Genomic DNA, 20,818 nt, shown 5'->3' on the forward strand with positions numbered 1-20,818 from the left:
ATTAGAAGAAATTCATGTTGGCAAACAAGGAACTTCTACTGCAAACTAGAAATTTCGGGTACCCGGACCCAAAATACGTGTTGCCAAACACCTCCAGGGACCATGGAACATCCACCGTTGGTTCAGGAGAGAGAGGCCTCGGTGAAAGCAAGAGAGAGAGAGGGGCGGGGGGGCTCGCAATTGGTGAATGAGCGAGCGCGCGTGCTCTAGAGAGAGAGACCTCCGAGTGTAAATGAGCGCGTAGTCTCTAGAGAGAGAGATGTATAGGTACGTAATCTAGAGAGAGAGTGAACACCACGTTGGTGAAGCTCACAGAGGAGAGAGCGCCAAATTGGTAAATGAGCGCGTAATACTCTAGAGAGAGACAGACATTGGTAGGTAATCTAGAGAGAGAGCACCGCATTGGTAAAGCTCACATAGGAGAGAGAGAGCTCCAAATTGCTAAAAGAGCGAGTATACTCTAGAGAGAGAAAGTTATTGGCAGGTAATCTAGAGAGAGAGAGCACCACATTGGTGAAGCTCACAGAGAGGGACAGGCATTGGTAGGCTAGAGAGAGAGATCTAGGTAACCCTCAGGGCGGAGAGGGGGAGAGAATCCCGGAGTGAGAGAGCCCGTTGCGATTCAGGGTGTAGTGAGAGAAGAGAGCAGAGAGCTGTGCTATATCCTGGAGAGAGAGAGTGAGGGAGAGCTCTGATCCTAGAGAGAGACAGCTATTGCAAAATCCTAGAGAGAGAAAGGGAGTGAGCTGATCCCGGAGAGAGAGACCTTGTTGAATCTCAGGAGAGAGAGAGAGAGAGAGAGAGAGAAGGCATAATGGAGAAGCCCCGTCGGTTTTTTGTGGCAGTGCATGTGGGGGCTGGTTATCATTCCCCTTCCAACCACAAAGCCTACGGGCGAGCCATGAGGAGAGCCTGCCTCGCTGCTGCTTCCATTCTCTCCAAGGTCCTTTTCTGATCCCTCTCCCTCTCTCTCTCTCTTTCCCTCCATTAAAATTATTTCATTATATCAAAGTTCAAGTTCACTTTATGTCTCTCCATCTCTCTCTCTCTATTGTCCCACCTCTCTCTAATATATTTTTTCTCTCTTTCTCTAACATATATTATCTCCATTCTGGTTTCCATCTCTCTTCTCTTCTTTTGCCCATTTTAACCTAGAATTGAATCTCTATGTCTACAACTCACTTCTCTCTCTCTCTTCCATTTTCAAATGTTTTATCATTCTAGAATTTGTCACACTTAAAAGGCAATGTCTAACTCATCTATATTTCCATCTTAGCTTTCTCTCTAGTTTGCTGCTTGTTTGCTGGATGTGATTAAATATAGGTTTCTCTCTCCCTCTTTTTTTTTAAGCTATTTCAGTTATTTCTCCACAATTTTCCTCGTTAAATCCTTGTATACATGGCGTTTCCCACTCTATTTTTTGGTGAATTGTGATCTTTACATTAAAAATTTTTCTACATTTTCCACAACAATTATGTGTCTAGTTTGCTTTTACCTCAGTTCTCAATTGTTATCTTACTAACTCGAATTAATCAATTCGCGTGACTCTTTTTGTTGGTGATTCATGTGAAATGTTTTATAGTGATCGCACATGTGTTTATTTTGCTTTAATTTTTACTTGCAATTGTTTTTGTAGAATAAAATTGATTATTTTGTGTTTATGTTACAAAGACACTTAGATGTGCGTTAGCATCTCACAAAGGTATAGGTATTAGAAACATAACCCCAAAAGTAGCTTTATAGACACAACCGGTATGTAAGTCATCTAGACAAGGGTAGGTGCGATTATAGGTGACATTAAACAATTTCTATAATGAAATTTCAACTAGTAGGCTTGCCGTCGGCCTAAAGCACAGACTAAACTGGCTGCCTTTTATACCTAGTGCTGTTTTCCTTCTTGTCTTTTGGACTGGCCGCTTGAAGTTTGTTCTTATCTTTTATACCTCATTTCCTTCTTGTCTTTTGGACATGAACCTTGAGGATCCTTGTTTCGAATGAGACGTTTGGTAAGGCCATTTTTCAAGAGTTTTAAGGTTTGTTTTGTTTGTCTTCTTTTCTAAAAGTTCCTCAAGTGCTTGTTGTTCTTGTGTGAACTATGATAAGATCGGCTTGGTGGTACAAGGAATTTGCTTACCATGAAAGATGACTCCACTCGAGCAGTGGTAGCAATGGGCAAAGCCAGTGGCAAGGCAAACAATGAGCAAAGTCAGTGGTAGCAAGGTCAAACTATTGGCTGCGCTTTGTGCTGTTGCGGAGCACAAGTTTAAGAGTGCTTTGCAACTGCAAAAAGTCCTCTTTAACTCCCACTTTTATGTTTAGTGTCGCAAAACTCACTTAATTTTTTTGACATTGGCAAAAAAAGTCCCCTAAACTATTGGAAGTTTCAAAGCCCTCTCAAGCAGCTTGATGTGTAGCCTAGCAGAGCCGGTAGAGGCAACAGGCAAAGCTAGTAGTAGCAACGTCAAATGAAACAAGGGCTTTGACAAGTAGCTAGTAGTTAGAACCTTCTGATTTTAACTATTTTTTTTGGTTGTTAGTTGTGTTCATAGTTCCTACACCAATCCAGATCAGTGAATCGCTGATTTAGATCAGTGGATTGGGAATTGGTGCCTTGTGGATTCAGGTACCGATCTGATTTTAAGAACCCTGATTGAGAGATTAAGCACTCAAAACAAAAACTCTGTTTAATTGCAAGTGGTATATATAATGAGAGAATAACAACTCATGATAAAACCAAATATTTGTTAGCAATTTATTGCATTACTTTACTTTTATGGTATGCAGGAATCTGGCGAATGCATTGATGCTGCATCAGCTGCCATTAAAGTATTGGAAGTAAGGACTCGATTCTTCATTTGCTTCTAGCCTATATTTGTTCTTTCCTTATTCTCATTATACCTTATTTTCATTTTTAAGCTTTGTGTATATCTAACTATCCTGTTCATTTTCCTTGTTCAATAAGTTGGTGATAATTTTTCTTTAATCTTAGTTGTTGGCCATAGGCTTCCAATAAAGAGTAAGCTTTTGAAGATGTCCTTTTTTTTTTGGGGTCGGTATCTTGATAAATTCCTTATTCTTTTGATTGGTCGAATATGGTTTTTAGCAAAGCTTGAAGAAAGCTACGTTTGAAGGGCTTGTGCCATTGACTCCCTTTCCTGTTGGGAAGACAATTGAAGTCTCATTGGAAGCTCAATTCCTACATTTTGAAATTTCATCCCCAATTCTTCAATTCCAAAGATTGTGCAAGCTGTATGAGCCTCTCTTTTTCTTTTCTTAATTGCAAAATTTATGATAATTAGGCTTTCCCATCATTGTTACATAACTCTTGCTTGAAATATGATGATGAAGTAAATTATAAGATATAATTCGGGAAGCTGCTGTGGTTGTTTTCTTCCTAATAATTCCATTTATCATTTAAACAACTAAGTCTGGCCAAACTGTTTCACTAAACTAAATTGTTTGATATCATTCAGTATTCACGGTAGTTTTGCTTTTTTGTCAATTCCTAGGAGAGAGTATTTCTTATATTTGGATTTATCATACTTATTTTTTTAATATTATCAAAATTTAAAGATAAAGTAAACTACAGATAGATTATGTATATATCGTTTTATTGTATAATTATTCATAACTATATTTTATTAAGTAATTCACTCTCATTTCTTTTTCTTCTTATGGAATTATTATTTGGCATAGCTCATGTTATTGACCATTGTTTTTTTTGAGGAAATTGTTGACCATTTATTTTAAGGATTAGAAATCAGACTTGTTGTGAATTGTGTCATACACAAAGGGGATTCATTTTGTTGTATGGGAATTCATTTTGTGCCATAGCCTGATCCATTTACACAATCTTATGTAAGTTTGTTGAGACTATGACTATAAAAATCATCACACTGTTATATTTATTCTTTTTTGTTTTAGGATGATGCAAGCACCAATGCAGGAAGAGGTTCAAATTTAACTGAAGATGGCAGTGTAGAATGTGATGCTAGTATTATGGATGGACATTCTGGTGCATTTGGAGCTGTTGGAGCAGTACCAGGTATCAAGTATTTAATTGGGTCCACTGGATTCTTATGCAGTTTACATGCTAAGGGAGGATTATGTGTCTTGTATAATTCTTTTCTTGGGTAGTACTATACGATTTGAACTTGGGGTATAGTATTGTAGTCATTAAGATCTTAACTAATCAATTCCAAGCCCAATCCCAAAATGGTTTTTTCTTCTTCCTTCTTGTTTGCTCTTGGTTTGGTTGGTTCATGGTCGAGTCTAAGTTTTAGGTGTATTCTCCATATCGATCTGTATCTAATTTCGAATACCCAGCTTTTGATGCCTGAATATCCAATTTATTAATTTGTAGACCAGGCCTACGGAATGCTATCGAGATCGCTGCACATTTGGCGAAGGAACATCTTGAGGGACCTCAACTCCTTGGTCGAATTCCACCCATGTAATTGTTTTTTGCAATCCTTTTGAAATGGATTTTTCTTGCTTAATAGGGTTATATTCTTCTGTGCAGTTTCTGGATTTCAATATATTGTATGACTGGCATCAAGATTTGCTTATTTACAAATGAATATTACACTTTGAATACTGGCAAATAAACAAATACTTCTATGCCAATGATTTCTTTATGAAAGAGATACTTATTTGTTAAAAGGACTAAAATACTGCTCATTAGTTAAAGGATATGGCTTTCAATAGCGCAGAATGGAAAACCAAGATTCATATAGCCAACCCCAATTAATTGAGAAAAGGTTAAAATGATGATGATGATTGTACATGGTCATCTCTTTAACTTTATTCTCTGATGATGATGATCTCTTTGACTTTATTTTGTGACAAATTATGAAGTTCCACATTTATGAATGACAGTTATGTTTCCATGCTACTGACTTATTAATTAACTAAATATTTAATATCTGCTGCTTTATTGGAAGGGACCATAAATACTTCTGCACAGTTTTTATTAAAGATATTATATCATGTATTTAATTTTATTTTTTGACCATTTATGTTATTTGATTTATATATGCATTTTATTCTTTGTGACTGAAAGTTATGCATTGTGTTGTGCATTTTTATGTCTGTTTTTCCTTGAGCCATTTTACTGTTTTCCAACATATTTTTTGTTTAATATAATTGTGTGAAAAGAGCCCTCCATTTTAGATGACACTGTCTTCTTACAGTTGGATCAAATGAAAGAGAAGTCCATTTTAGGTGTGCATTTATGTAGGAGTAAAGTGTACCACAATCCACAAACAACAATGTCACATGGTACCATGAGGCTGCAGTGTGCGTAGTCGAATGCCTTGAGCCTAATCCAGTTAAATTCCACCATTCACCAGTGGGAACGGGTAACGGCTGTCACTTTCGAGTTCTATCTACTGTTGTCCCCTGGATTATAGTATACTTTTCCTTGAGCTATATTCATCTCCCTTAATATCTGTTCTCCTCATTTCTTTGCTTGAGCCTGGCATCCCTTGCTATTATTATGTTGTGTGCGCTTATTATATTTGTGGTCGTATAGCATATATATGCAATTTGTAATTTAGTGCCATACATTTTCAAGCCCTAAAGCTCCTTGTACATACAAGCTTGTTCTGTCCATTTCTTTTCTTTTCTTGTTTTTTTTTTTCCTTTTTCTTCGTTAAAATGATTTATTCCATAGCAATCCATTAGTATTTTATTTATGTAGTGCTCTGATTTAATCAGCTTTAGGTAGTGATCTAGACTTTCTTTCATTTTGTAGAATGGTTTTTCTGGAGTGCAAGGTCCGTTATTTTTGCTATTAATTATCAAATGAAGTACCAGCACTTTTCTATTTCACTTTCAGTAATTATATATACAACTTTTCAAAATGAGTTGTTACTATGGATTTGTCTACTTATGCTTTTTTTGTTTGTCAAGTTGTCTATGATTGACGGATTAATTTGAGATTTATAATAGAGGAGTGGGATGCAAATACCTATACAAATATACAAACACTTATATGCGTGTGCCTGTGTTCGTGTGTGTATATATATATATATATATATATATATATATATGTATATCATCATCATCATTTTAGCCTTTTCCCAATTAATTGAGGTCGGCTACATGAATCCTAGTTCTCCATTTTCCTCTATTAAAGGTCATATCCTCAGTGGGCTCATAAGTCCCCATATCTTTTCGGACTACTTCCAACCACGTCCTTTTGGGCCTACCCCTTGCTCTTTTCAATCTTTCCACTTGAACTAATTCGAACCTCCTAACAGGTTTTGTACTTGATCGGTGCCACACGGTCGGTGCCACACACACACACACACATCTCTCTCTCTCTCTCTCTCTCTCTCTCTCTCTCTCTCTCTATATATATATATATATATATATATATATATATATATATATATATATATATATATATATATATAGAGGGATAGGGTGTGGTTTCTATAAGGTTGCAACCTTAAACAATCCAATTAAGGCATATAAATTTTTTAACTCCAAAAATTGTTAAAATCAAGTAGATCTATAAACGTATGCAACTCTTGAAAATGGACAGTCTAGATAATTTGTTCCAAGATGCATTATTTCTGTAACTCAAAATTTTTTTTTTTTCTATATTTGGACATTTCGATGTCGAGATGATCAATTAGAGGGTATTTCAACATCTTTGGTTGTTGTATCCAATCATCTTGGTTTTGTGCGTTGAGCTAATGCAATGGTCCATAATTCAACCTACTTGGTTATACCTAGGCTGGATCTGGGTTGATAGGAATTTCTTTCACTATGTAGGTATGTTGTAGCCTTAATCATTTGTAAAACTGTTTGGACTAAATCTTGCATCAATTATGTTGCTGGATTATTCTTTAAAATTCTGATATGGAGCTGGTGACATATGGACCTTTGCATTCCTCGTAAGAAGTTCATGAATTGGATAATCTTTCTTTGGAATTGTTAATTGCTTTAGAATTGTGGATTGCATGTCACTTATTGTATTCATTGTATGGAATGCTGGATAATTCAATTCACTTCTAAGCATGATAATTGATTTTTTAACTCAGTAGTTGTCAGGCATGTATAGGAAGAGCTTTTTTTGTTAGGTCTAAAGCATGATTTATATTTTGCTAGATTCTTGGTTGGCGAAGGCGCACGTGAGTGGGCTCTGTCTAAGGGCATCATTTCTCAAGAAAGTTCAGCAGAGGTTGATAAAGTATAGTTCTTATTCCTTGTCATTGTTGGCTTCACAAATCTCTGTTATTGTTTGCTCGACCTAGAATTATTAAGATCCTATTGAGATTTGTTTAGTTTATTCAATAAGGATGTCCTTTGGCTTTGGTTCACTGAGCCTTTCTTTAAATATCTGTATGAATAGTGGCTAGTGACTGAAAGGGCAAAAGAACAATGGTTTATATACAAAGCAATGCTTGATGATGCTAAAAGAGGGGGTGGATCTTCCACAGATGAACTTCCTTCATGCCCCGGAACAATGCATCAATCATTGGCAAGTTCAGGTAACTGTGGTTCTTTTATTTTTGTGGTTGAGCATTTGAAAGTTAGCTTAAAGTCAGCTACTTGCCATCCTCTCTAGCAACGTATAACATAGATCCGTGATAGTGTGTTAATTATGTTTCAAAGTATGCTGTACTTTGGATTTGTTGGCCATATCAACTTGAATATCTTGCCTGTGATTATTTGGAAATGTAAATGAATGTGCCATTAATTTGTGTCTCTATGATGGTTTTGAATGATGATCTAGGCCTTGGTCTGTCCAACCTGGGGCATCATTTTTCCTAGGCCCTCTCAATCAAAAATGAGGAAAGAGAAGGCCCAAGCCCAATCGTAGCACTTTTTATAGGTGATTATGTTGTTAAGTGAAAGAGCAACACAAGTGTGTACTGCGTTAGGAAGTTGACACTCATAGCAGTTAGCATTTTATTCCATGAAAGAGTGTGTAAAAAATGTCTTCCATACTGGTGGACAGAGTCAAGTTAGAGATTCTAACTCGTTGATGTGTTCAGAAAGGCGTCTTTTATTATAACTTCAGGTGATAAGATTGTGTCGAAGTTGCTTAATTTTCTTTTGCCAATAATTTATGAGCGTTCTCAATCTTCCCATTGTTAGAAGTGACATAGCATTAATGCTGAATGATTGGCTGCTCCCCACCTAGGATTGTATCCTTATTATTAGGTTTCCCAAGCTTGTGTAACTGGATATTCCTGTCTAATTGCTTTATAAGGTCTCTACAATATGCTGTATTCTAATTTAGTGGAGATTTGTGGATCCTTTTGCATTTTCATATTCACCTACAAATGAGTTCAGCTACAATTTAGTCATGATCATAGGACCATATCTGAAGTTTCCAGTAATGATATGAGGCTTAGTGCAATCATTTTTCCTTTCAAAAGTGAAAAATAGTTATTTAACACAGAATTTTGTAGGAGTTGGAACAGAAATGTTCTGTCCATAATGGGCCTCCATAAAAGTCACAGACTGAACTCAACTCTCTTGGGAGGATAACAGTTTAAAAAAAAAAAAACTCTCTTAGGAGGATAAGTTCAAAAGGAAAATTTGAGTTCCACTTACATGTTAGCTCACACAGTTATTTTCTTAGAAAATATCATGCTTGGAAGTGGGAACTAGGAAATTATTTAATTATCATGATCACAATTTCCTGTTTTTCAAATCCAGGTGAAGCTCAACTATTTCCTGAAAAAGGAAATGGTAATGGAAGCATGGAGATTTTGGAGGTTGAAGTTAACAAGGATGCCATTATGGACACTGTGGGAGCTATTTGTGTTGACTCTCTGGGACATGTGGCGTCGGGGGCCTCAAGTGGTGGAATTGCACTGAAGGTAATGGACGTGTGAGCAAGTTTTTGCATCCATCACTGCCAATCCTTTTGTTTGTATATTGTTTCCAATATATATATTGGGATTAGTATTATTTATTGTGTCTAGTATGTATTGCTAGGATTCGTTTTGATAGTTAACCACATGAAAATTTTGTTATTTCTTGCCAATTTTTCCCAGCTCACGTAAACATATGCAATGTTTTTTAATTCGAGGAGCTTTACATTTAAACGAGTGTATACTCATTTTAATGAAGTTATTAATTTGGAGACCCACAAGGCAAGATACACGGAGGCAAAAAGGAACATAACCAGAGGAAATCAACAAACGCCCCACTGAGAGGTCAAGGTTTTTCATTTTAGTAGAATCTTACTCTTTATTGATTCATTTAAATGACCAGCAACGAGCTATTGACCGTGCACACAATTGTTTTTGAGGAAAACTGTATACACATTTCTAGATAGCGATTGATTCTAACTCTCATTTTTTCTTATTTAAAATCTTTCGGTCGTGAAGAAATAAAGGAAGTGAACAAGCATACAATAGTTACAAACAATCAATAGATGGCCCCTCTTCTTCCTTGAAAGTAAAAGAGCAAAGGAGCTCTACTATTATCGTATATAATAATATAACTTCTCTTAGGCTCCAGTAATTGGTGCTCCTATGCCCTAATTAAAATTATTATATAATTGCATTAATGTTGAGAACTATCGCTTTTGTGCCCTATGACAGGTCAAAGGGCGTGTTGGACTAGCAGCAATGTATGGTTGTGGATGCTGGGCTGACTCAAAAGGTCCCTTTGGTGCACCTTTCCCAGTTGGTTGCTGTGTTAGTGGTGCTGGAGAAAATTTAATGAGAGGATTTGCTGCACGTGAATGTTGCTTGTCGTCATCATTGTATGTCCTTGCTTCATAATCCATTTTCCACTTGGAATAAAAGATCATATTTTTTATTATCGAGAAAAAAAATGAAAGACTGCTTTTGTTATTGCTATGATTCATCATCATCCGAATCTTATCCCAACTATTTGGGGTCGGCTATATGAATCCAGTTCTACGATTCCACTTTATCAAGGGCCTTAATGTCAGTTTGAGCATAACACCATATCTGTTTTCACTAGTGCTATCCATGTCCTAAAAGACCTTCCCCTTCCCCTTTAGGGATTTTTACTTGAACCAAATTGCTTCCCCTAACCGGTGTTGTTCTAAGTTGACATTGCACATGGTTAGTCCACCTAAGTGTACTTTCCCTCGTCTTATTGTCTATTTGAGCCACCCTTGAGTTTCCTTAGATACATTCATTATGAATTCTATCTTTTCTTGTCTTGCTACTCATCTATCTCAACATCCTCATTTCAGCTAGACTCAGTCTATGGATATGTTGGTTCTTGACTGCCCAACATTCTATCCCATAAAACATCACCAGTCTTATAACCTTCTTGTAAAACTTCCCTTTCAGTTTCATTGTTATTGCGGTGATCGCATAAAACTTCAGAAGAACATCTGTATGGTGCCCATCCAACTCTAATTCTATTTGTAACGTCTTCCTCAATCTCTATTCTCATGAATTATTGACCTTTAATATCGATAATAATCTATTTTAGGTATTTCTTGGCCACCAATATTAACTACTACCATGTTTCTTTTATTTTTTGGATGAGTCAGTGGGGAGAGGGCCCCAACCCTTGGTAGGAATTGAGCCTAGGACGTAAAGTTGCAAATCATCAAGTGCTAACCAATTAAGCCTGGGCTCTTTTCCTAACTACTACCGTGTTTCTACTCTTATTATTGCTAAACTTGCATTCCATATATTTTCTCTTAGTTCAACTAATTTAAAACTTTTAGATTCTCGAGCATCCCCCCAAAATTTTAACTTTAAGTTGACACCTTCTCTAGTCTCATCAATCAAAACTATGTGCCTCATCCTATAGATGTCTAGTTAACTCGTATATAACCAAAGCAAAGAGATATGGCCTCAATGTTGACCCTTGATGTAGGCCTACTGTCATTGAAAACTCGCTTCTCTTCAATAGTTGTCTGGATACTAGTTAGTGCTCCCTTGTACATATTTCTCACTTTGATGATATATCCTCTACAAACTCTTTCTTTTCCAATACCTACCAAATTAACGCTCTAGATATCTTATCGTATGCTTTCTCTAAATCAGTAAAGACTATGTGGACGTCTATTTATTTCTCTACTTCTCAATCAATTCCCTTAAATAGGGAAATAACCTCAATTGTTGACGTCCCTGGCATGAAACCAAAATATTTTTTCTGATATACTTGTTTTATGTCTTAGTTGTGGCTCAATCACTCTCTCCCACAACTTTATAATGTGGCTTAAAAGTTTGATTCCTTGATAGTTCGTACAATTTTGTATGTCTCCTTTATTCTTGTAAATAGGTACCACAATACTTTTTCTCTATTTATCTGACATTTTCTTTGTTCTCACTATGTTGTTAAAGAGCTTGGTCAATTAGAATAATGCCAATCTTTCCCGTACACTTCTAAATTTCTATTGGGATACCATTTGGTCGTAAAGCCTTTACTGTCTTCATCTTTCTCAAAGCTTCTTTCACTTCATATATCCTAATCCTATGAATGTATCTATGACCTCTAACCTCATTTATGTCAAAGGTTCAACCTAACACTGTGTTTCCATACTTTCCATCATTTTTTTCTAGTTTGAAGATATCTTTTTTGCCTTCTTTTACCCCAACTTGTGGTATAGATCATATTCCTTAAACTTAGCCTTAATATTTTCTTAGTATTTTGATAATCTTCTAAGTTTTGATCATTTCGAGTCCATTATTAAGGTTTATAGCATGATCCTTTTTTTACTAATAGCCTTTTGAACTTTATCATTCCACCGCCAAGTTTCCTTATTTGAATGTCTTTGCCCCTAGCTTATGTTAAAACTTCTTTTGCCTCTTTTGTAATACTATTAGTTATCTCATTCCACATAACATTAACTTCGTCTTGGGAATAAATTGATAAAAGAAAGAAAATGAAAGATTCCATTTTTACACCTAGGTCCATCAATTCACTCGGTTGCATCACGCTGTGCCTCAGGTGCACATCCACATGTCAACTCCTGTTAACCATCCCACTGATGGTTTCACTGTGATCCCCACGGCCAAGTTGGCTAGCATGGAAGGTCACATGCTAAGATTCCTGAGTTAAAATGGGTCTAACTCAAATTTTTAGAAAAACAGAAAGAGTAAACCGAAGAATAAGTTAGTGCTCTCTCTCACACATGCACACAAGGGTTAACCATCTTCTCTCTCTATCTTTCTCACGCATGTGCGGGGGTGTGCTCACATACACACACAGGGGCCACCCTTCTTGGCGCTCTGTTTCTCTCTTTCTCTCTCACACACACACAGTTTACCCGTCTTGTTTCTCTCTCACCCTTCTTGGTATACACAATTCACATGCATGGTTAACTTTTGAGTTCTTGTAGGATCTTCTCCACTCTCTCTCACTATCTCTCTCTCTCTCTATCTTTGAGGTTTTGTAGGATCTCATCAATTGGATTTTGTAGGATCTCATTAATTGGCTCTCTCTCGCTGTCTCTCCCCCTTCCAATGACGGACTTCATCTTTATGGGAATTCATTTCCCAGATTCAGGGTTTTTCTGGTCATAGTTGCACAATCTGGCTTTTCACCATTTTCATTAGGTTTCTATAAATCATATGAACACTTGATTTTGTTGGGTACGTGCAACTGTGTGAATGCATCTGCAAAAATATGCAACTGTGGGGGCAGACTCTGTTCTTATCTGCATAAGATACTTTTCTTCATAGGATACTGAATTTTGTCATCTCTGATTGGTAGATCACAGGCTGGTCCTACCTCTGCATGTACAAAGATATTGAAAGCGATACTCAAAGATCGGGCTCAAGAATTTGAAGATAGAGGGTCAGGAGTGTTACTTGTCCAAGCTGACATTCACAAGGAAGTGAGTTAGGCTTCTATAATATTTAGTTCTGGACTCTAGGACCACTGCTCCAGCAGTGTTAACCTGGTTTGGATGAGGGATGACAGGTTGGGTGGTTCAAGGTTTCTATCATACAAACTAGTTGAAAGCGAAAAACAGAAAAATTATGGTCGTACTTCGAAGTTGGCTTCTCTCTCGAGCATACATAGAACACATGTAATCGATTGAAAATTTACAGTGTATAGGTTCCAAACACCAATTCTCTCTCTCTCTCTCTGTCACACCCACACACACGGAATCAAGTTATAATTTTCATCCAGATATCATTTACTTGTTCCTTTCTTAGAGTTTTGGTAAATTGGTCAAGTGATCTTTATTTGAAGCGATAGACATTATGAGTTGCTTTTTGGTGCTGTAGCACTCGAGTAACTCAGAACGACTAAGTGCAGTAGAGCTCGTTGCTGCATACTCGTCCTCATCGTTTGGAATTGGATATTATGGGAGCTCAATGAATCGACCTAAGGTATGGCATTTGAAACTCTTATTTAGTTATGATATTCCGGGTTTGCAGTTCTAAGTTTGAGTTATGTTCATGAGCCTTCTGAATGTCCAATTCATACACAAATGTGCTTGCTGTTGTTTTCTTATACGCTTTATATATGGATTAATGAGAATATTTTTGCATATGTCGAAGCACCTATGCATGCACATCTTTTATGCATTTCTATGGGTATTTATGTATAGATCAACACAATTCAAAAGCTCGAGTGCATTCACAAACATTATTGGCTTTAATTTGCACCCACCAACATCAGCCCACAGGTTTTGTAGGGGTGGCAACGGGCTGGGACGGGTCAGGCCAGACTCAAAAAATGATATGGGACCTGGGCCCGGACCTGAACCCAAACCTGACCAGACCTGGACACAGACTCGAAAATATAGTGTGGGACCCGTACTTAATTGGACCCGACCCAAAAATTAAAATATCAATGTATTTAATTATGTTTTATGTATTGGGATCCGAAAAATATTACCGGACCCGGATCCAAACTTGACCTGATTGGACCCCGGACCCGGACACGAATAGTGTTTACGTCCAAGATTTGAGCCTAGATCCGACCCACAATGTCCAATTTTTGGACCCATACCCGACCCGGATTGGGTCCATTGCCACCTCTAAGATTTTGTTCCATTTTTCAGATTGATTGATCCATATGCAATTACTCGTATGTCATTTCAACAGTATAGTCATGGGATTATGATGCCATCAATGGGATGGACGGTGATGGTGGAGGAATTATCTGAACACTTGATTGATTAATGCCATCAATGGGATGGACGGTGACGGTTTGGCGGATTCACATCATTGTGGCCCAACCCATTCATATTACAGGGATGCATCCCTATGGCATCCGTTGATATGGTGGTATTAGTCATAGTATATGTTCCACCTTTAAATATGGCTGCAAATTAGGTGGTCTAGCCTGACCATATGGTTAGGCGGTCTAGCTTTTCAAATGGGATTGTTTGATCAGAAAATTTCTAGATATCTAGTAACCCAAGATCATCATCATCAGCATTAAGTCTTTATCCTAATTATTTGGGATCTCTAATTCCCCAAGATCAATTACAATGATTTTGCCTATAGGCTCATCACCGTTCGAAAAAATCGAACGGCGTGGATAAACGGTCAAAAATTTACGCGGAAGCATCATGGACATTGTGCCGTCCATTGCGGGTCCATTCAATAAACCGCACGGACATAACATGTTCGTGGCAGGGTGAAACAATATTTATTTTTGCCTATAGATGTTTTTAATATATATATATATATATATATATATATATATATTGGTATTTCTTTTGGGAATCAGTCACATTGTGAATCAAAGAAGATGCGAAAGTTTTCAAGTGAAAAAATCATCCTATGTTTTTTTGGGGGGCTAGACCAAATATTCTATAGTCGGGCTAGACCATATATATTTTTCGTTGTATATTTTTCGTTCGAACATTGCTTATGGGGTGAGTTTGCATAAGGTTGCAACGTTAACCAATTAAAAGAAGGCGCACTTTGCCATAAGATGCATCATTTCTAATTATAAAATTTTAAACTTCAAAAAGTGGTTCAATGAAGTAAATCGATAAATACATGAAAATCTTGAAAATCTTGAAAATGAATTGTCTAGATAATGTGTCCCAAGATTTATCATTTTTGGGACTGGAATTTTTTTCCCATGTCCATACAGCTTAATATGCGAGATTATTGATTAGTTGGTTTCCTAATGTCAAATCTGATTTTTTTTTTTATGGATTTTTCAGGTGTATCATAATTTTACATTTTAAACTTAATATAAACTTTTTCCTGGCTTATTTGAGTATTGAATTTGTGTCTTTATTTTTTATAAGAGAAACAATCTTATTGCTTGCACTTATGGTAATAATCTATTATTGTTGTGATGTCCATGTAGGTATCAATCTTGAGTAGCTCCAGAGCTACAAATAGCAAAGAAGTTGATCATTTTGGGGCACGCTTCGACCTAGCTACTATGGAATAACTAACATTAAAAATAAGGGATATTGGATTATTTCAATTATTAACCGAATGTTTACTGTATGCAGAATTTCTTGGAGATAACAATGTCGTACTCAATCATTTTATATTTTTGAGTTAGGATTGTATAAAAGATAATTTATCTTTGGTACAAGGAGGTTACAGTCACTTTTAACTTGTGGTGTTTTACAAACTTTAAGATTTTCATTTGAACTTTAAGCATAGTGAATAACACAAACCCCATTAGGCTGATCGCAAACCAAACAACCATGGGTACCCAACCTCCTTGTACCACAAATAAATAATTTTATTTGTCTGTTTTTCTTCTTCAACCCTTCTTCCCACCCCTCCCTCCCTTTAATAAGCTCTTTAATGTCAGGCATATCTTAAAATTGCTAAGCTTAACATTAGAAAGAAATGGGTATAGATTTTTTTTTTTTCATATAGGAAATTCTTTCTTCATCATAGGCAAAATTACATTAGATGGTTATTCTATCATTCTGTAAAGGTATAGTTGAAGTTTTTACTAAAAGAAAAAGTTTTTATAAGAGTGAGGCACTGAAAAATCAAATTAAGGTGCACCTCAAAAATTCAAAAGTAAGGGTTGTTTCGATTAAAAAAAACTTTTGAAATTGATCATCTTGACTTCGAAATATATGGACGTGGAAAAAAATGGATTTCAAGTCGGTGAAACAATGCATTTTGTATTGCATTATTTGCGATGTCAATTTTCAATATTTTCAATTGTTTATAGATTTGCTCGATCTATTTTGTTTTTTATGCTTAAATTTTTGTAATCAGAGATGAAAATAAAATATCAGGCCATCATATATATGATTGCAAGTGAAAAATCTTCTTTTGAGACAATTTAGAGGTATGCCTTGCCTTACTTTGTTTAGGGCCTCAACTTCCTACAAACCATACCTTTTTATTGAAAGGCCAAGGATATTTCCTAATTGGCAACCATGACACTCTAATATATGGTTGTTTTCATAAGAAAAAAATTTCAAATTTCAATTATATCTTTGCCAAATGGCAACACTGCACTCATATAGTTGCCTCTAGGGAATTAAGGGTGGTTTTTTGTAGAAATATTAATACCCCTTGGCCCTTGTTAGCTTTGGTGGTTTTGGGGTATAATAGACATTAGATAACCTCTTTTTAATTAGATTGATATTCATCAAAATATACGTGGCAAACATTTTATGCTGGTTGCCAATCTAACAAAACTTTTTTTTCTCTAGGCTTTCTGATGCAGGGAGAAAATAAAACCATAAAATTGACAATAAAAAGAATGAAGAAAAAAATATCATCTCTCAAAGGTCTGCAAGAGAATCCACTCTCAAAACAATCTTTTTCAATAGATCAATTTTTATTCAATTCATAGACTGATTTACAATGAAAGGAGATGTCCTTTTAAATAGATTAAAATAAGATAACTAATAGAAAGCTTCTCTCTACACTTATTCCTATTTTCTCTCTCTTATATCTACAGGCTCCTAGATAGCCAAGTTTTCCCTCTTATGTATTACCAAAAACCCTCTCAAGTTGGTTATTGTTGATAAAGATAAACTCTATTCTAAATTTACCCTTATCCTAATTATATCCATTAAACTAACCCAATCGATACAAGATAAACACAGTATAAACTCTAAAGTCACCCTGCTAATTATCCCTGTGCACTCTTTAAACAAAATAATAATTAAAATAATCCTAATAAATAACTCTAATAATTTTCTATTCTTACGTCATTGCCCTTTCTTTCCCTCTTGGGTTCTGCGACCCTTCTTTGGCCCAGTCACGAAGGGGCATGGCTGCATCATTCTCCCCCAATTGAAAGGAACTCGACTCCGGCGAGTTGGCTTCAGTATATATGTAATATAAGTCTAGATCCACTCTATTGAACTTTGGCTCAAAAATCTACGTGCTATCAAAGTATGGCATGCCTTTCCATTTGACTAGAAATTAGCGATAAGAACCCTTTCGAGTTTGAAAGCTTTCAGTCTTCAAACTTTGTTCAATTTTATCATCTTTCTTCCTTGGTAATTTCTTCATCGCATCAACTACATCTTCTGCGACTTCCAGAAGGTCTCCATGAAACTCAAATAAGTCAGCAACATTAAATGTCGGGGAGATATTCAATGCCTTTGGTAATTTTACCTTATATGTATTGTTCCCATATTGCTTCAAAATGCGGCAAGGACCCACTTTTTTGGACTTGAATTTATTATAGGTTCCCAACGAAAACCTTTCATTTCGCAAATACACCACTATTAAGTCACCCTATTTCAAAATCTTCTCTCTTCTATACTCTTTTGAGGCTTTTTAATACTTTGCATTGCTCTCCTCAATTTTCTTTTTGATTTGGGCTTACAAATCTTGAATATGCTTAACAAAAGCATTGGCATGATCACTTATCTTGCCGGCATGGGTAATGGCACTAAGTCCAACACATGATTAGGCATCCGCCTATTAACAATCTCAAATTATGATTTTCCTGTGAATCGATTTATTGAACTGTTGTAAGCAAACTCAGCCTGAGACAAAGCGAGGTCCCACTGAGATATGTTATCACCAACAATACTCCTCAAGAGGTTACCAAGGCTCCTATTCACTACTTCGGTCTGCCCATCTGTTTGAGGATGATAGGCACTAGAAAATTGAAGTTTGGTTCCCATGCACTTCCATAAAGTACGTCAAAAATGACTTAAAAATTTTGTATCGCGATCAGATGTAATAGACTTAGGAACACCATGTAGCCTTACAATATCTTTGAAAAAGAAATTCGCGATATGTGTAGCATCCATAGTTCTTGCCATTTTGGAAACTCGATCAACAACAACAAAAATATAGTTCATACCTCGTGTGGTACGTAGAAATTCAAGTACAAAATCCATAGAAATATCAACCCATGGGGCATCTGGAACAGGAAGAGGAGTGTAAAGACTTGTATTTTGTGTGTGACTTTTAGATACTTGGCAAGTTCGACATCGGGTCACAAATCGATCAACATCTCGTCGCATAAGTGGCCAAAAATATTTTTCTCCAACCATAGCCATAGTTTTGTCATTTCCAAAGTGTCCACCCAAGCCCCCACCATGAAGCTACATGATTATCTTCTCCCTTAAGGAGCAATCAGGTATACATAATTACACACATTTAAATAAATAACCATCATGCACGAGATACTCACCCATAAGGTCTCGCCCATCAACACATATTTCAAGGACCTTGCTGAAAATTGGATCAACTTTATATTGATCTTTTATCACTTCAAACCCCAACACATCTATAGACAAAGTTCTAAGCAACACTACCCATCTACTTAAAGCATCAGCTACTTTATTTTGGGTTCCAGCCTTGTGCTTTAATAGGAAGGTGTATTATTGAATGAAGGCCATCCACTTAGCATGCCGCACATTCAACTTTTTCTGGGAACTTAAATACGGGAGTACTTCATGATTTGAGTATAGAACAAACTCTCTATGAATCAAATAGTGCCTCCAGTTGCTTAAGGCTTGCACCACTGCATAAAACTTGAAGTCATAAACCAAATACTTCTTACGTGCATCATTCAATTTCTCACTAAAGAAAGCCAATGGTCGTCCCTCTTGAGTTAGAACTACCCCTATGCCAATATTTTATACATCAGTTTCAATCTCAAACACCTTAGAAAAATCTGGTAACGCAAGTTCTAGTGCTTGCAACATCTTTTGTTTAATTAGAGTGAAGCTCTTTTCAACAGCAAATTTCATGAAAACTTTTCAGCCCTCATACAATCAGTCATTAGTGCTATTAGAGTGCTGAAATTTTTGATAAATTGACGATAAAAAGGTCGCTAGGCTATGAAAAGAATACACCTCAATAAGTGACTTTGGCACCGGCCACTTAACTATGCCCTTCACTTTTTCTTGATCCACCTTAATTCCCTCAGATGAAACAACATACCCCCATAAAGACGTCATTGTTTGTTATAAATAAGCATTTTTTTTAAATTCACAATAAGTGATTCCTCCCTTAGCACATCAAAAACTTGTTCCAAGTAGTTAAGATGATCATGTGAGTTAACGATAAAAACCAATATATCATCAAAATAAACCACAACAAATTTACCAATACAAGGACAAAGTACTTCAGTCATTAGGTGCATGAATGTACTTGGTGCATTAGAAAGGCCGAATGGCATCACAAGTCACTCATATAGTCCATCTCGAGTTTTGAATGCGGTTTTCCATTCATCTTCAGGTCGAATCAGAATTTGATGGTACCCACTCCTTAAATCAATCTTTGAGAAAACCTTGGCTCCACGACGCATATCTAACATATTATCGAGCCTAGGTATGAGAAATCGGTACTTGATTGTGATTTTGTTGATTGCCCGACTGTCCATGCACATGCTCCATGAACCAACTTTTTTTGGAATTAATAATGCAGGGACGATACATGGTAAATGCTTTCTCGAAACAATCTCTTCTTAAGCAACGCAACAACTTGTCTATGCAAACTCCTCATGTTCCATAGGGCTCATTCGATAATGGGCCAAATTTGGTAGGCTAGATTCGGGCACCAAGTCAATGTGATGATGAATATTTCTCATTGGAGGAACATCAGGTAATTCTTTAAGGATCAAATCTTTATACTTATCAAGTAGAGGTTCAAGAGACCTAAGAATTACAGTCGGTGCATAATTTTCTTTTGTAACCAATACATAAATCACATCCATATCCTTGCTGTCCCTTTTTAATTTTTTAACATTAAGCAACTTTGAACCCTCTTCTTTAGTGGATTTGGGTGTAGGAAATTGCTTCATAAGGTGGAGTATTTTATTAATACCATCTTTAACAAATGAATAAATGTTTGGCCTAGTTTTATGCGTCATATCATGATCATAAAGCTATAATATACCAAGAAATATATGGCATGCATCCATAGGTGCTAAATCACACTACACTTTATTTTCAATAATAGAAAAAGAGATTAAACAACGAGTAAGAACTAGTACCTCACCTCATTTCTTGAACTACTGGATGTGGTATGGGCGTGGGTGCTTATGTTCCTTCAATTGAAGTTTAGCTACCATTTCTTTAGTCACAATATTTTCACTGCTCCCACCATCGATTAGTACTGTGCATAAATTACCTCATGATGTGCAAATTGTTTGAAAAATATTATGTCACTGCCACTTCTCATCATCGTTAGGTATTGGGGTTGATAACATAGTTCGCTGGACAACTAAGACTTCACCCTCTTCATCTCCATACAAATCCTCAACTTTACCTTTGAAAAGCCCAGTTCCTTCATAAGACTGGCTCGTCCCAATATCACCTTGGCTTTTATAGGTGCATCCTTCATCAACTTCTTCATAATTTTCATCAGCCAAATTAACTTTGACAAGGGGTTGACGTGAAGGGCAATTGAATGCCATATGTCCAAGCTGTTGGCACTTGAAACACACTATTTTGTGTATTTATCACAAAGTGTTTTAG

At 36.3% G+C, this 20,818-nt stretch overlaps 1 protein-coding gene across 3 annotated transcripts; it reads left to right on the top strand.

Moving 5' to 3' along the window:
• Positions 1–240: 240 nt before the first annotated feature.
• On the top strand, positions 241–15,507 carry LOC18423087 (N-terminal nucleophile aminohydrolases (Ntn hydrolases) superfamily protein). Of its 3 annotated transcripts, XM_006827685.4 has the most exons (11): positions 241–943; positions 2,785–2,835; positions 3,925–4,045; positions 4,369–4,453; positions 7,120–7,201; positions 7,364–7,502; positions 8,680–8,843; positions 9,573–9,736; positions 12,679–12,802; positions 13,200–13,304; positions 15,250–15,507. In XM_006827685.4, exons 1-11 carry the CDS (start codon positions 815–817, stop codon positions 15,334–15,336), a joined length of 1,251 nt encoding a protein of 416 aa, XP_006827748.4. In that variant the 5' UTR covers positions 241–814; the 3' UTR covers positions 15,337–15,507. The 3 variants fall into 3 exon arrangements, 2 of the variants coding, with proteins under 2 accessions (XP_006827748.4, XP_020526606.2); XR_002281963.2 differs by lacking the exon at positions 12,679–12,802; XM_020670947.2 differs by lacking the exons at positions 9,573–9,736; positions 12,679–12,802.
• The last annotated feature ends 5,311 nt before the right edge of the window (positions 15,508–20,818 follow it).

This window comes from Amborella trichopoda, chromosome 7 (genome assembly GCF_054954075.1).
Source record: "Amborella trichopoda isolate Santa Cruz 75 chromosome 7, AtrichopodaSantaCruz75HAP2 v2.0, whole genome shotgun sequence".
Classification (NCBI taxonomy): Eukaryota; Viridiplantae; Streptophyta; class Magnoliopsida; order Amborellales; family Amborellaceae; genus Amborella; species Amborella trichopoda.

Coding starts and splice junctions, on each gene's coding strand:
- LOC18423087 (XM_006827685.4), top strand. CDS start 815: ATGGAGAAGCCCCGTCGGTTTTTTGTGGCAGTGCATGTGGGGGCTGGT. Junction 4,454..7,119: donor CTTGGTCGAATTCCACCCAT/GTAATTGTTTTT, acceptor ATATTTTGCTAG/ATTCTTGGTTGGCGAAGGCG. Junction 8,844..9,572: donor GTGGTGGAATTGCACTGAAG/GTAATGGACGTG, acceptor GCCCTATGACAG/GTCAAAGGGCGTGTTGGACT.